Genomic DNA, 11,869 nt, shown 5'->3' on the forward strand with positions numbered 1-11,869 from the left:
CCTGGGCGTGGGGTGCTGAGCGCGCGAGCTCGGGCACGGCCTGCCCCGGCCCCCGGGCGCGCAGCTCCGGACGCGGCCCTCCGGGGACACGCGGGCTCCGGGGGGTCAGGGGGGCGGTGCTCCCGCCGGACCCGTGTGCGCGCTCACACCGGGGACTCGCCCTCGCGGGGCGGTGGACACACGCCCGAGGCCACACCCACGGCGCCCGGGACGCGGCTCCCCGCGCCCCCTGGCGGCCACCCGGGAGCGGGGCGGGCTGCGGGCCGAGTCCCCCGCCGGGGTGGCGGGCGCCCGCGTTCCCAGGGCCCGGCTCCTTCCCGAGGCTCCCCGCGCTGTGCGACTCGGCGGGCTCCTCCCCTCCCGGCGCCTTGGCCTCCTCTCGGAGCCTAGAGCAGCCTCCACGAGGCCCCGGGCCCTGGGCTGGGTGCCAGGGCCGCCGAGCTTCCTTCCTTATTTGTAAACAGTGAAGACTTGGTTGGGTCCGAGATGAAGCGCAGGGCTGAGGCAGCGGCAAGGGCTAACGTTTAGGTGCCAGGCACAATCGTAAAAGCTTCGCAGGAATATATTACCTCGTTTATTCTCCAGGAAAGTCGATGAGACAGATGTGCTGTTAGCACCCCCATTTTACAGACGGGGAAACCGAGGCGGAGCTCCGCCCGCAGCTTGCCCAAGGTGAACGCCCTGGGTGTGCGCCTGCGGAGACCTAACAGTGTGTTCCTAACATGCCTCGCCTGTGCATTCCTATGCTTCCAACCTCCACATCCCGAAAGCTCCCGGATTGCCAGGATTCCAGGGTTGGTACACTGACCGGCCAAGCGTTCTGCGATTGGAACGTGCCTTGCCCCGAATCTGCCAGTAATGGTTCCGATTTTCCTTTTCTAAGAAGACTATTTTTAAAAAATAACACTCAGATTTAAAAATATTCCTGGGCGTCTGGGAATGATGTTTGGCCGGGGCGAGAGCCAAGTACCTAAAACCCGCGGCGGACGGGAATCCGCAGAGGAGGGAGGAGCCATTTACCCTTGCTCAAGATGGCTGCCTCCCTGCCCCTTGGCTCCTCCCATCCCCTTTACCAAGATGGCGCCCGCCGCCGCGAGTCCCGGAAGTGGGCGGGAGATCTGCGCGCGCATGCCCCACGCCGGATTTCCGCTGCCGGCAGCTGGAGACTTCCTTTAACAAGATGGCGGCAGGGAGCAGTGGTGGTAGCGGCAAGCTCCGCTCGAAAAGCGAGGCCGATTCCGGCTTCCTGGGGCTGCGGCCCACTTCGGTGGACCCAGCGCTGAGGCGGCGGCGGCGAGGCCCAAGAAATAAGAAGCGGGGCTGGCGGCGGCTCGCGCAGGAGCCGCTGGGGCTGGAAGTCGATCAATTCCTAGAGGACGTGCGGCTACAGGAGCGCACGAGCGGGTGCGTGGGGCGGGACTTCCGGCTGTTGGGCCACGTTCTATCTGGTCCGGGGAGCCCGAGCGGGCTGGGGACTTCCGGGTGCTGGGAGCGCCTGTGCTGGGGACCCTGGGTGGGCGGCTGAGGGACTTGGTCGGGTTACCAGGTATGGGACTCCCCGTTAAGTTAGAATTCAGGGAAACCTGTCCTGTAATTTTCTAGAGTCTGTGACCCATGCACCCAGCCTGGCGTAGTGGACTTTAAGTATTGCGTCCTGTAAACCGCCGGGAGAAGCCTGACCCTGCAGGGGTCCCACCCCAGCAAGACGAGGCTTGAATGAGCCTAAGCGGAAGCTGGGCCCTCCCTGCGAAGCGAAACCTACTCCTCCCGCAGCACCTTGCTCCCTCCCGGACATCTGTGGCTGACGTTCTTTATTTTTTTATTTTTGTGGCTGACATTCTGTATTTCCATCTCCCAGTGGCTTGGTATCGGAGGCCCCCGATGATAAACTCTTCTTCGTGGATACTGGCCCCAAGGACAGAGGTGAGGAAGGGCTTTGTGGCGTTGCTAGGCAATGATTGGTGTTGTCTAGCCCACCTCAGCCTCTGAGAGTCTGCGCGGATGACATGGCTTGGATGGCAGACACTTCCTAAGAGGGGCTTCACTGTAAACTGGAAGGTTTGGAGTGGGCCGGGGTCGCGCACCTCTGACATGAGGCCATAACGTATGAAAAAAGACTTATTCCCGGCACCTGGGTACAGGGGGGCTGAGCCTGAGAAAGGCATCAGCGAAGAGAGCAGGGAGAGGTTTTTATTCCTCCTTGCTGGCTGCAAGCCGCTCTGCTGACGTCAGGGTCCCGTCCATCCTTGGTTCCTCCCTGGACCAGGTGTCTGGTTGTCTGAGCTATGCGGTGCTGCAAGCTTTCTGCAAAATGTCTGCTGAGCACAATAAGTCTTTTTGTGCTCCGTTTTATTCTCTTTAACCCTTTCACAAACAAGAGGGCCTGAGATGAGCAGAAAGCAGGCCGGGCCCTAACTTAAAGGAGGTATCGGATCTCAGTGCACAGAAAAGGCAGCAGGGGTCTGTCTCGATGAGTAGATTAGACGTAAAATATCGGGGCTCATCAGTTTGCCGAAAAGCAAGTCAAGGACCTGCAGTAAAGGAATCAGACCAGTTTTAGTTAATAAAACCTGCTTTAATAAGAAGGAGTGGGCCCACTTGAAGGAGTAGGTGAGAAACTGGTCTTAACCCGCTGGTTATAATTTGCCGGAATGCAGGGCCGGGAGGTGCTGAGACAGGTGGGGGAGTGAGTGAGGGACGGTGAGGGTGTCTGTCAGCACCTGGACACCGACCGGGAACAGGCTTCTGCTGTAACGGGGGGCAGAGCAGGCGAAGGGGTCTGCTTCATGGGAACGCTGACAGCCGTGTCGAGCACATGCCAAGCGGCTTCTGCAGCGGGACACCCTTCCCGGTCATGGAGATCAGTCAGGGGACCTGTTCTCACCAAAGCGAGCGGACCCAGGTCAGTGAGGGGCCGGGCCCGCTTTCAGGCAGAGGAGACCTTCAGCGAGGGCAGGGTGGCTGCTGACGAGGTGGGTTTCACAGGAGGGGATCTGGGCTCAGGCAGGCAGTCAGGACGGCCCCGTGGCCGGTGAGGAAGCAGGGAAGGCTGCGCCGGGGGGAGGGAGGTCTCGGGAGCAGGAGGGGCGTGTGTAGGTTCTGCTTTAGGTTAAAAAGGGCGGAGAGGCGGCAGTGGCTGCGAGCTCACGGGTGTCACCGCTTGGCGCCCAAGCCGCCCTGCGAGGTCGGCGTTGACATCTCATTTGGGAGCCAGAGGAGCAGAGTCGTTTTCACGGGGTCCCACGGTGAACGGGAGGGAACGGGTTTGTCCTGGAGCTCTTGCTTCTCACGGAGGTTTTAGACGTAAAGGCTGTTGTGCTGAGAATCGGCCTGTCGGGTCCCGAGCCCAGCTCCCTGGCCACCTGCTCCTTCCTTGTTGGTCTTTCTGGTTCTGTGGCCGTGTCCCCGCCGTGTCCGGAAGCCTCTTGTGTGTGGGCTGTGGGGCTGACTCCCTCTGCGCCCAGCACAGGGCTGGTCCAGCTGGCCCGGGGGATGCGTGTGGTGGGGGACAGAGCCTTGGGGGCGTCCTTCCCCAGGCAGGGGCCTGAGTCAGCCCGGGGCCCCCAAGTCTGCTGGGACGCAGGTGCCATGGAACGGCCATGTGGGGGGTGAGGAGCTGGCCTGGGACAGGCGGAGGCCTAGGCCTTGATTCCTCTCCTCCCTCCACTCCCAGAGCGCGACAGGAAGAGGACCAGAGGCCAGAAGAGGCCACTGCTCCCCAAGAAGCCCCTGCGGGTGGACCTGGTGCTAGAGAACACCTCCAAGATCCCTGCCCCCAAAGAGTGAGTGCCCACACTCTGGGCCCTGCTTTCCCGCGGCGTGGGCCTCCTGCCTGTGCTCAGCCCCTCACTTCCTGCCCGGAAGCAGCTCCCGGGGAGGGAGGGGGAGGGGGTGGGTCACTTGGAGGGCCGGGATGGGGTCAGATTTGGGCTTTGGAGAACGATTAGGGGGTGTGAGGCAGGGCTGGGGGGCTGTGGCTGGAGCAGGCGAGGATGGGACCTGGACCTGCCAGGGACTCGGGATGGGGGGGCAGGAGGTGGGTCAGGCCGGGCTTAGTGACTGACCCCTGGAGGAGGGGCAGGTGGTCAGGCGATGGGTGGATGGTGGGTGGAGGGTGGGAGTGTGGCAGGAGGAGGGGCATGCTGAGGTCGGCGTTGTGTGGTGTGTGAGGTGTGGTGTGTGAGGTGTGAGGTGCTGGGAGATATGGGGCAAGGGCCCTGGGGCATTGCTTTTTGGGCCTCAGGCTCAGAGAGGCCTGGGCTGGAGACAGACCTGGCAGATGCTCTCTGAAGCTGCTGGGAGGAAGCTGGCCTGGGAGAGGGGCTGCTGGAGGTGGGGTGCCCAAGTGGTGGGGCGAGCAGGGGTGGGGAGCCCGACTGGGGAGCCGGGCCCTTCCCGGGCTGCCCTCACCCACTTTGCCTGTGCGCTTCCCCCGCCCAGCATCCTTGCCCACCAGGTCCCCAACGCCAAGAAGCTCAAGCGGAAGGAGCAGCTATGGGAGAGGCTGGCAAAGCAGGGCGAGCTGCCCCGAGAGGTGCGCAGGGCGCAGGCCCGGCTCCGCAGCCCTCCTGCGGCCAACGCCAGGCCCGGGCCCCAGGACACCGCCGAGCGGCCCTTCTACGACCTCTGGGCCACAGACAGTGAGTGCTGCAGTCACCTGGGGGGGTCACAGCGTGCGTGATGTCTAAGGGGTGCCCTGCGGGTGTCTCCACCCTCCTCACCCTCCTCGGCAGAGTCTGGAAGTGGCGTCCGGAGGGCCGGCTCCCGCCCTCAGCCCCGCGCTCTCCTGCCTTCGGGAGCCCGCCAGCTGCTTTTTGCCTGGTTTTCGGGGCCCCTCGGGGTCTGAGAGTCAGTTCTTCCCTCCCGGGCTTCAGAGCCATCTGTGGAAAGGGAGGGTCGGAGGGGTCATGGCGGCTCCCCACACGGGCCAGCCCCCAGCACCCGCTGCCTCCGCAGACCCTCTGGAGCGGCCGTTGGCTGGCCAGGACCCCTTCTTCCTGGAGCAGACCAAGAAGAAAGGAGTGAAGGTGAGTGGCGTTCCGGGCGGTCAGGGGCGAGGGGCTGGGGAGCGGGGGACGCCCTTGCATTTGGGCCGCAGAGCTCGGGGCGCAGAGCCCGTCCTGCTGGGACGCACCTGGCTGGTCGCCTCGCGGGGAGAGAGCAGGTGCTTCAGGGCAGCCCTTGCCGCAGAGAAGATGGTGCTGAGGGTTAGGGACCTGGGGAGCCTCCAGGCCAGGCAGTGGCAGGGGGGCGGGGGCGTCCTTCAGGCGTCCTCTGGGGGTGGGGGAGGCTGGGGGGAGGCAGAGGGAGCAGCTCAGGTTTCAGAGTTTTATTCTGCTGTTTTGTTGCAAAGGAGAGGGTGGGATATGGGTTGTGAGGAGACGGGGTTGAGGTGGGAGGGGGATGAGGGCAGGGTATCCGGGTGACCCCCGGCTTCTGCTGGGGGGGCCAGGGGCAGGCAGGGGGCAGGGACGAGGAAAGTCTGCAAGTGGAGGTGCTGTGCGGGTGCTGCTCAGCCCGGGGGGGGGGGGGGGGGGGGGGGGAGACGCGATCGCTGGGGTCTGGTTAAGATGCAGAGGGCCCAGTGGGCCCGGGTTGTGTGGCTCTCACAGGTGCCCAGGGGGTGGAGGGCTGCTCTGGGCGCTGCTGCAGGGTCAGTGACAGGCCGCGGGGTCACGGGGGCTGATCTCAGGAAAGGTGGGCAGAGCCCCGGCAGGGGGCTGGCTGGTCCTGGGGACGCCACTCCCGGGGAACCAGGTGGCCATTGTCCCAGACACGGGCGCCCACGGCACCGCCCAGCCTGGAGCCCGTGAGGAGGGAGTCCCGGTGCTCCCAGGCCTCACCTGCTTGGCGTTTCGTCCAGCGGCCGCCGCGTCTCCACACCAAGCCGTCCCAGGTGCCTGCTGTGGAGGTGACACCCTCCGGAGCCTCCTACAACCCGTCCTTTGAGGACCACCAGGTACGCAGCCCGCTCAGCCGGTGCCTAAGTCGCGGGGTCGGCCTTCCCTCGCCGGCACGTTCTCCGAGCCCACCCAGAGCTGGGGCTCAGAGTTAGTCCCAGGCCTGTCCTCCGGGGGCTCGCAGTCCAGCAGAGGAGACAGTGATGACCCAGAGGCGGGGCTGGGAAGGGGGAACCCAGAGGGGCCACACACCCAGCTTGGGGGTCAGGAGGGCTTCCTGGAGGAGGGGACACAGCTGAGGACGGGGCAGTGAGCTGTGGGAGGAGGAGAATGGGAGTTTCAGGCGGGTACAGTGGATACAGCTCTTGGGAAGTTCACGGCACGTGGGTGCAGAGCGCCTTAGTAAGCCGTTAACAGACGCCTGTGGCCAAGTGCCTAAGGCCGAGGGCAGTTTAGCCACAAGAAACCTGGCTGTGAGATCCCTGTTCATCGCAGACGTATGTTGAGCACAGGTGTGAACAGTGGGGACACCCCTCGGGAGCACATGTTCCCGGAGAGGAACGAGGTCATGAGTAGGTGCAGGACACGCGTGAATGCTGTTCCACATCGGGCATTAGAGGGTGTCTGACAGCAGGAGTGGAGGGGGGGCCCACATGGTAGCGGCGTGGTGTCGGCAGAAACAAATGCCGCACCCAGATGGTGGGAGGAGCCTGGCCGCAGTCTGCTCCCCTTGGACAGGTGTGGGCGGCGGGGTGCTGGGGAGGAGGAGGGAAGATCATCATTTTCTAAAAGCATGTAATGCTTTGCCATATAAAAACATGTAATAATTCCTGTGCCATAGGATTCGCCCACTTAGGGGCACATGTCGGTGGTGCCACGTATATGCGCTGAGCCCTGTAGATATCACCGCAATGCTCATCGCCCCCAGTCCCGTCCCCCCGTCTTAGGCACCACCACGCTCTTTCCTGCCCACGGATTTGCGTTTCTGGGTGTTTCATGTAAATGAATCACGGTGTGTGCAGCCCAGACTGTCCTTTACGAGAACCGGCAGGGAAGCCGCTGCGGGGAGGGCGGGTGAGGCTGTAACTGGGAACCAGGGAGAGGAGGGGCTGGGTGCTGGGGTGGGGGACCAGGTCCGGGGCTCCGCACTTACCTTACCCTGTCCCCCCCAGACGCTGCTCTGGGAAGCCCACGAGGTGGAGCTGCAGCGGCAGAGGGAGGCGGAGAAGCTGGAGCGGCAGCTGGCCCTGCCCCCCGCCGAGCAGGCCGCCACCCAGGTGAGCCCACACCTGCCCACCCCTCCCCTCCTCCGAGTCTCCCCTTTGCCTGGCCCCTGACACCCTCCCTGTCCACTGACACCCTCTCCCCCCAGGAGTCTACATTTGAGGAGATGTGCCAGGGGCTGCTGGAGGAGTCGGATGGGGAGGGGGAGCCAGGCGAGGGCCAGGGCCAGGGGCCCGAGGGGGCTGGAGACCAGGCCAGAGATGACCAGTTCGGAGGAGCCGAGGCCGCCACGCCTGCCCGCCTGGCCGCTGTGGAGAAGAAGACGGAGCAGCAGCGTCGGCGGGAAAAGGCCGCCCGGATGCTGGTGAGCACGTGGGCTCAGGTCTGCTCTCTGCTCCCGCAGCCTGATTTCTTCTGTCCTCAGCCCACTTTCCATCATGTCCGCCGCCCGCCCTCCCTGGTCCCTCGACCCCTTCTCTATTTTCCCCCTCCATTTGGGATCTTCGCAGCTGCTCTGCCAGCTGATTGAGACTGTTTCCCAGCGCCCTCCAGACACCACTCTGGGTTCAGGGGTTGCAGGGGGACAGGCTAGACCGAGGTCCTCCTGCCCATTCGGGGCGCTGGGGTTGATGGGTGAGGAAGGTTCGGGAGACCACAGCTGTGGGGAAACGAGCAGCTGGCCTGTTGTGACCGGGGCTCAGGTGGCCAGGAGAGCCATCCTGTGGGAGGTGGCGGGGGGCCCGGGTGGAGACCAGGCCCCGCAGGGCAGAGGGCGCTGCGCCGAGGCCTGACCCCAGCCGTCCTGCAGCGGGCACAGCAGGCCGCGGTGCGGGCCGCCCGGCTGCGGCACCAGGAGCTCTTCAGGCTGCGCGGGATCAAGGCCCAGGTGGCACAGCGGCTGGCAGAGCTGGCGCGGCGGCGGGAACGACGGCGGGCACAGCGGCTGGCCGAGGCCGACAAGCCCCGCAGGCTGGGGCGGCTCAAGTGAGGCCCGGGGGGTCCTCGGGGCGGCCGGCGGGGGCCCTGATCCCCATCCCAGTGCCCTGCCTGTGCTCAGCCTGGCCCTCCTGCGAGACCGCGTCTCCCCCGAAGCCCCGTGTCCTCAGAGGCCCACTGCCTAGCCCACTCCCCAGGAGGGGTCTTTGGACTCTGCCTGGTCCGGCCCCTGAACGCCTGCCCTGCTCTCCAGGTACCAGGCCCCCGACATCGACGTGCAGCTCAGCTCAGAGCTGGCCGACTCGCTCCGGACCCTGAAGGTACTGGCCCAGCTGGGGGTGCCGAGGGCTGTGCGGGGGCCCGTGCCCGGTGATGACATCATCCTTGCTCCCCGTGCCCCCCAGGGGCTGTGGGCGACACTATGGCTGCCCCCAGGCTGGGCCAGTGGGGCTGATGCCTGGGGGCTGAGGGCACGGGTCAGATGGCGGGCCCCAGGGTGCGGGGCAGCTGATGTGATGGGTTCAGAGGCCTTTCGTCCCAGCCCGGCCCCGTCGCAGCCCCTGGTCTGCCGCCCTTGTCCTCTCCAGTCCCCGAGGGTCACCCTAAAGCGCAGAAGGGACCGTGTTCCTCCCCACTCGTAACCTCCATGGCTCCCCAGTGCCCCAGAGGGAGCCCAGTGTTCGCCCGGCCACTGGCCTGCAGCCCCGTGCTGCCTCAGTGGGCCTGCTGTGCCCCTCTTTGACCCCTGACCCCTGGCCTGGCCTCGCCGCTCCCTCTGCTTGTGCGCCCCCTTCCACCTCACCGGCCTCCTCCTGTGATCCTCCAAACCCAGCTCAGGCAGCGGGAGGTCATACCGTCCCCCCCGGGAGCTCAGGGCCAGCGGAGCCCTGGCGCCCGAGGCTCTGCGGACGGGAAACTAGTGAGCCTCCCTGAGCCCTGGCTGGACCCTCCGGGAGAGGTCAGAGGTCAGGCCTGGGGTTCTGCCAGCGCCCATGACACCCCCTCTGTCTCCGCAGCCCGAGGGCAACATCCTCCGTGACCGGTTCAAGAGCTTCCAGAGGAGAAACATGATCGAGCCCCGGGAGAGAGCCAAGTGAGGGCCGCTGCCTGGAGGGGGGGCCCCCAGTGTTTGGTGGGCATGCACCACCAACCAGCTCGCTCTCCTTTTTCTCCAGGTTCAAGCGCAAGTACAAAGTGAAGCTCGTGGAGAAGCGGGCGTTCCGGGAGATCCAGTGAGTGACGCCCCTTCTCCTTCCTGTGGCATCCACGGGGTCCCCAGGCCTGTCCCAACCTGGTAACTGTGCACCAGGTGCACCTGAACCCAGAGTTGGGGGGCAGGAGGGTCCCCAAAAGGAAATGGAAGAGCCCAAACCAGAGGGGGTGTCAAGTGGGTGAGAACATGGGGCCCCCACTGCCCTCGTCTACCCTCAGCCCCCTCCTCTGTCCCCAGGTTGTAGCTGCTGCTGATGCGGAGCCTCGCCCTTCAATAAAGCACCTTCGGACCAACACTTGGGCCTCGCGTGTTACTCCCCCTCTGTGGGCAGCTTCTGTCTGTCCCCCTCTCGCTCACAGGGGTGTAGGTTCCAGAACCTTCATGTCCTCCAGCCCTGGCGAGAGCCCAGGACTAGCAGAGGGCCTGTCCCTAGGGGACAGACTGGGCCCCCCTTTCCCCTGAGGGTCTGAGAGGAGACGCGCTGGCAGGCTCGGGAGGAGCGGAGGTCCCACCTGGGTTTCTGGCTTGGGGGAGCCCCCTGCTCTGGCCCAGGCGGTGAGGGGCGGGTTTTGATGACAGGCCTGTCACAGTGGGAGTGGCTTTCAGGCAGAGCCCTCACGCCCACCCGGTTAAGGGCGCTAGACTTACCCATTTTACAGGCGAGGGAACAGAAGCATGGAAAGAGACTTTTCCTTCCCCCACACACCTATGTAATCTTTTCCGAAACCTTAATTCTCCAAGTACTAAAGGACTGTTGTCACTGTTAGTCATGGAGACGGTGCATGAAGAGACCAAAACCCGTGGCTGTCATCCGTGACCTGCCCTCCATTCAACCCTCTGCGGAGCTGGCTGTCACTGCAGTTGGGGTAAAGGGAGCCATTATGTCCCGTGTGCCACTGTTAAAAACCGTACTGTCCATGTGAAAATAAAATTATTTTTTATTTTTCTTGGGTAGAATCATACCATGCGTGGTTTCTAACTTGCCTTGTAGTGCACGGTAGGGAATGAGCAGGGTCTACAAGGCACTTCCTGTTTGTCACAGCTCAGGGACAGAGCGTGTCAGATTCCACTACGAGGCCCATATTGCCCCTAGTGGCACTGGAGCGAATAGCTGCACGTGCCATGTCACGTGTCTAGGTCAAGAGTCTGGGCTGAAGGGAAGTATATCTAAGGGGTCATTTGACGAGTTAGGCTGTGCTGACCTTTACCCTCCAGCCGCATAGAGCCCACTTGTTCCCTCGTGGCTTCACGACCACGTGATCTTGCTGTTTACTTGTGCCCGTGAGGGCGAGCATCGCTGTAGGATCACGGCAATTCCCTCTTCTGTGCAGGTTCAGACCTTTAGACCATTTTTTTTCTAGGCCGTTTGTCATTTTCATGTTTGTTTATTTGTAGTGGCTCTTTATTTATTACAGATCTGAAGTCCGGCATACATATTCCAAACATTTCTTCCAGGCTATTCCTTTTGACTTTGTCTAGTGTATCTTTTGTAAGAGACAAGTGTTCAGTATTTTTAGTTTTCTGTTAAACATATATTTTTTAAAAATATATTTTGTTGATTTTTTTTTTTTTTTTTTTTTACAGAGAGGAAGGGAGAGGGATAGAGAGTTAGAAACATCGATGAGAGAGACACCGATTCAGCTGCCTCCTGCACACTCCCTACTGGGGATGTGCCCACCACCAAGGTACATGCCCTTGACTGGAGTCGAACCTGGAACCCTTGAGTCTGCAGGCCGACGCTCTATCCACTGAGCCAAACCAGTTAGGGCAGCATTCTCTATTTTTTATTGCAGCCACTTGGAAAGGTTTTTCCAGGACAAGGTACTTATGAAAATAGAGCAAGCAATTTAGAAAATAAATTGGTGAAGGGGGAGACATCAGAGCCACCGCCCCCGTCCCCCCAACATCCTGTAAAACATCATGACTAAGAACTGTTCCCCTCTCCTGTCTTAAAAATAAGAGGGAATGTTGTACAGATAAAACAGCTGGGTTGGGGGCAGTTTGGGTGGGGGAGAGGTAGGATGGTAGGTTGAGGTGGAAATGAAAGCTTCCAGGTGCCTGCTAAAGAGCCCCAAACTATGTAAAACTCAACAATAAAGATTTTTTTTAAAAGCCTTAAGCCCTGGCCTCTGACCCAGTAAACATCCTGGGGAATGAATCTGAGGAACCTGCTGGGAGAAGGGAGGAAACTCAATGTCCAGAGGTGGCCATCAGCGCATCCGCCCAATTCATGGATGGGGTGAGGTGGTCACAGCTGCTCAAGGGCAAATCCTGCAGCCTTGAGTGAGGCCGAGTCCGCAGGAAATTCACGCTGTTTTATGGCCTGGGGAAACGTGCCCGTTCCCGTGTGTGCAAAGACGGTTCTGTGGCAAAGGCATGTGCGTGCTTCACGGCACGTCAATTACCTTTCACATCTGAATTTTACAGCAAAAGGAAAAACTTGGGATGCTGAACTCTAGTTAAACGATTTGCAAGCTGAACTGATGCCTGTGGCTTCCTTGGGAGTGCATAAAACCATCGGGATGAATGGGCGGATGCAGCAAAAACCGGCGTGGCTCAGCGGTTGAGCATCGACTTAGGAACCAAGGGTCACAGT

General features: G+C 62.1%; 1 protein-coding gene across 2 annotated transcripts; it reads left to right on the forward strand.

Moving 5' to 3' along the window:
• Positions 1 to 1,060: 1,060 nt before the first annotated feature.
• On the forward strand, positions 1,061 to 11,869 carry NOP53 (NOP53 ribosome biogenesis factor; the record flags this gene model as incomplete). 2 transcript variants are annotated; one of them, XM_079800773.1, is made up of 13 exons in its annotated part: positions 1,061 to 1,404; positions 1,859 to 1,923; positions 3,674 to 3,782; positions 4,441 to 4,640; positions 4,957 to 5,027; positions 5,864 to 5,959; positions 7,073 to 7,177; positions 7,273 to 7,488; positions 7,933 to 8,108; positions 8,314 to 8,380; positions 9,077 to 9,153; positions 9,236 to 9,292; positions 9,511 to 11,869. In XM_079800773.1, the coding sequence occupies exons 1-13, from the start codon at positions 1,181 to 1,183 to the stop codon at positions 9,515 to 9,517; spliced, it is 1,470 nt and encodes a 489-aa protein (XP_079656899.1). In that variant the 5' UTR covers positions 1,061 to 1,180. The 2 variants fall into 2 exon arrangements, with proteins under 2 accessions (XP_079656899.1, XP_079656898.1); XM_079800772.1 differs by lacking the exon at positions 9,511 to 11,869 and having other exon boundaries at positions 1,153 to 1,404; positions 9,236 to 9,296.

This window comes from Cnephaeus nilssonii (assembly GCF_951640355.1).
Source record: "Cnephaeus nilssonii genome assembly, chromosome: 20".
Taxonomy (NCBI): Eukaryota; Metazoa; Chordata; class Mammalia; order Chiroptera; family Vespertilionidae; genus Cnephaeus; species Cnephaeus nilssonii.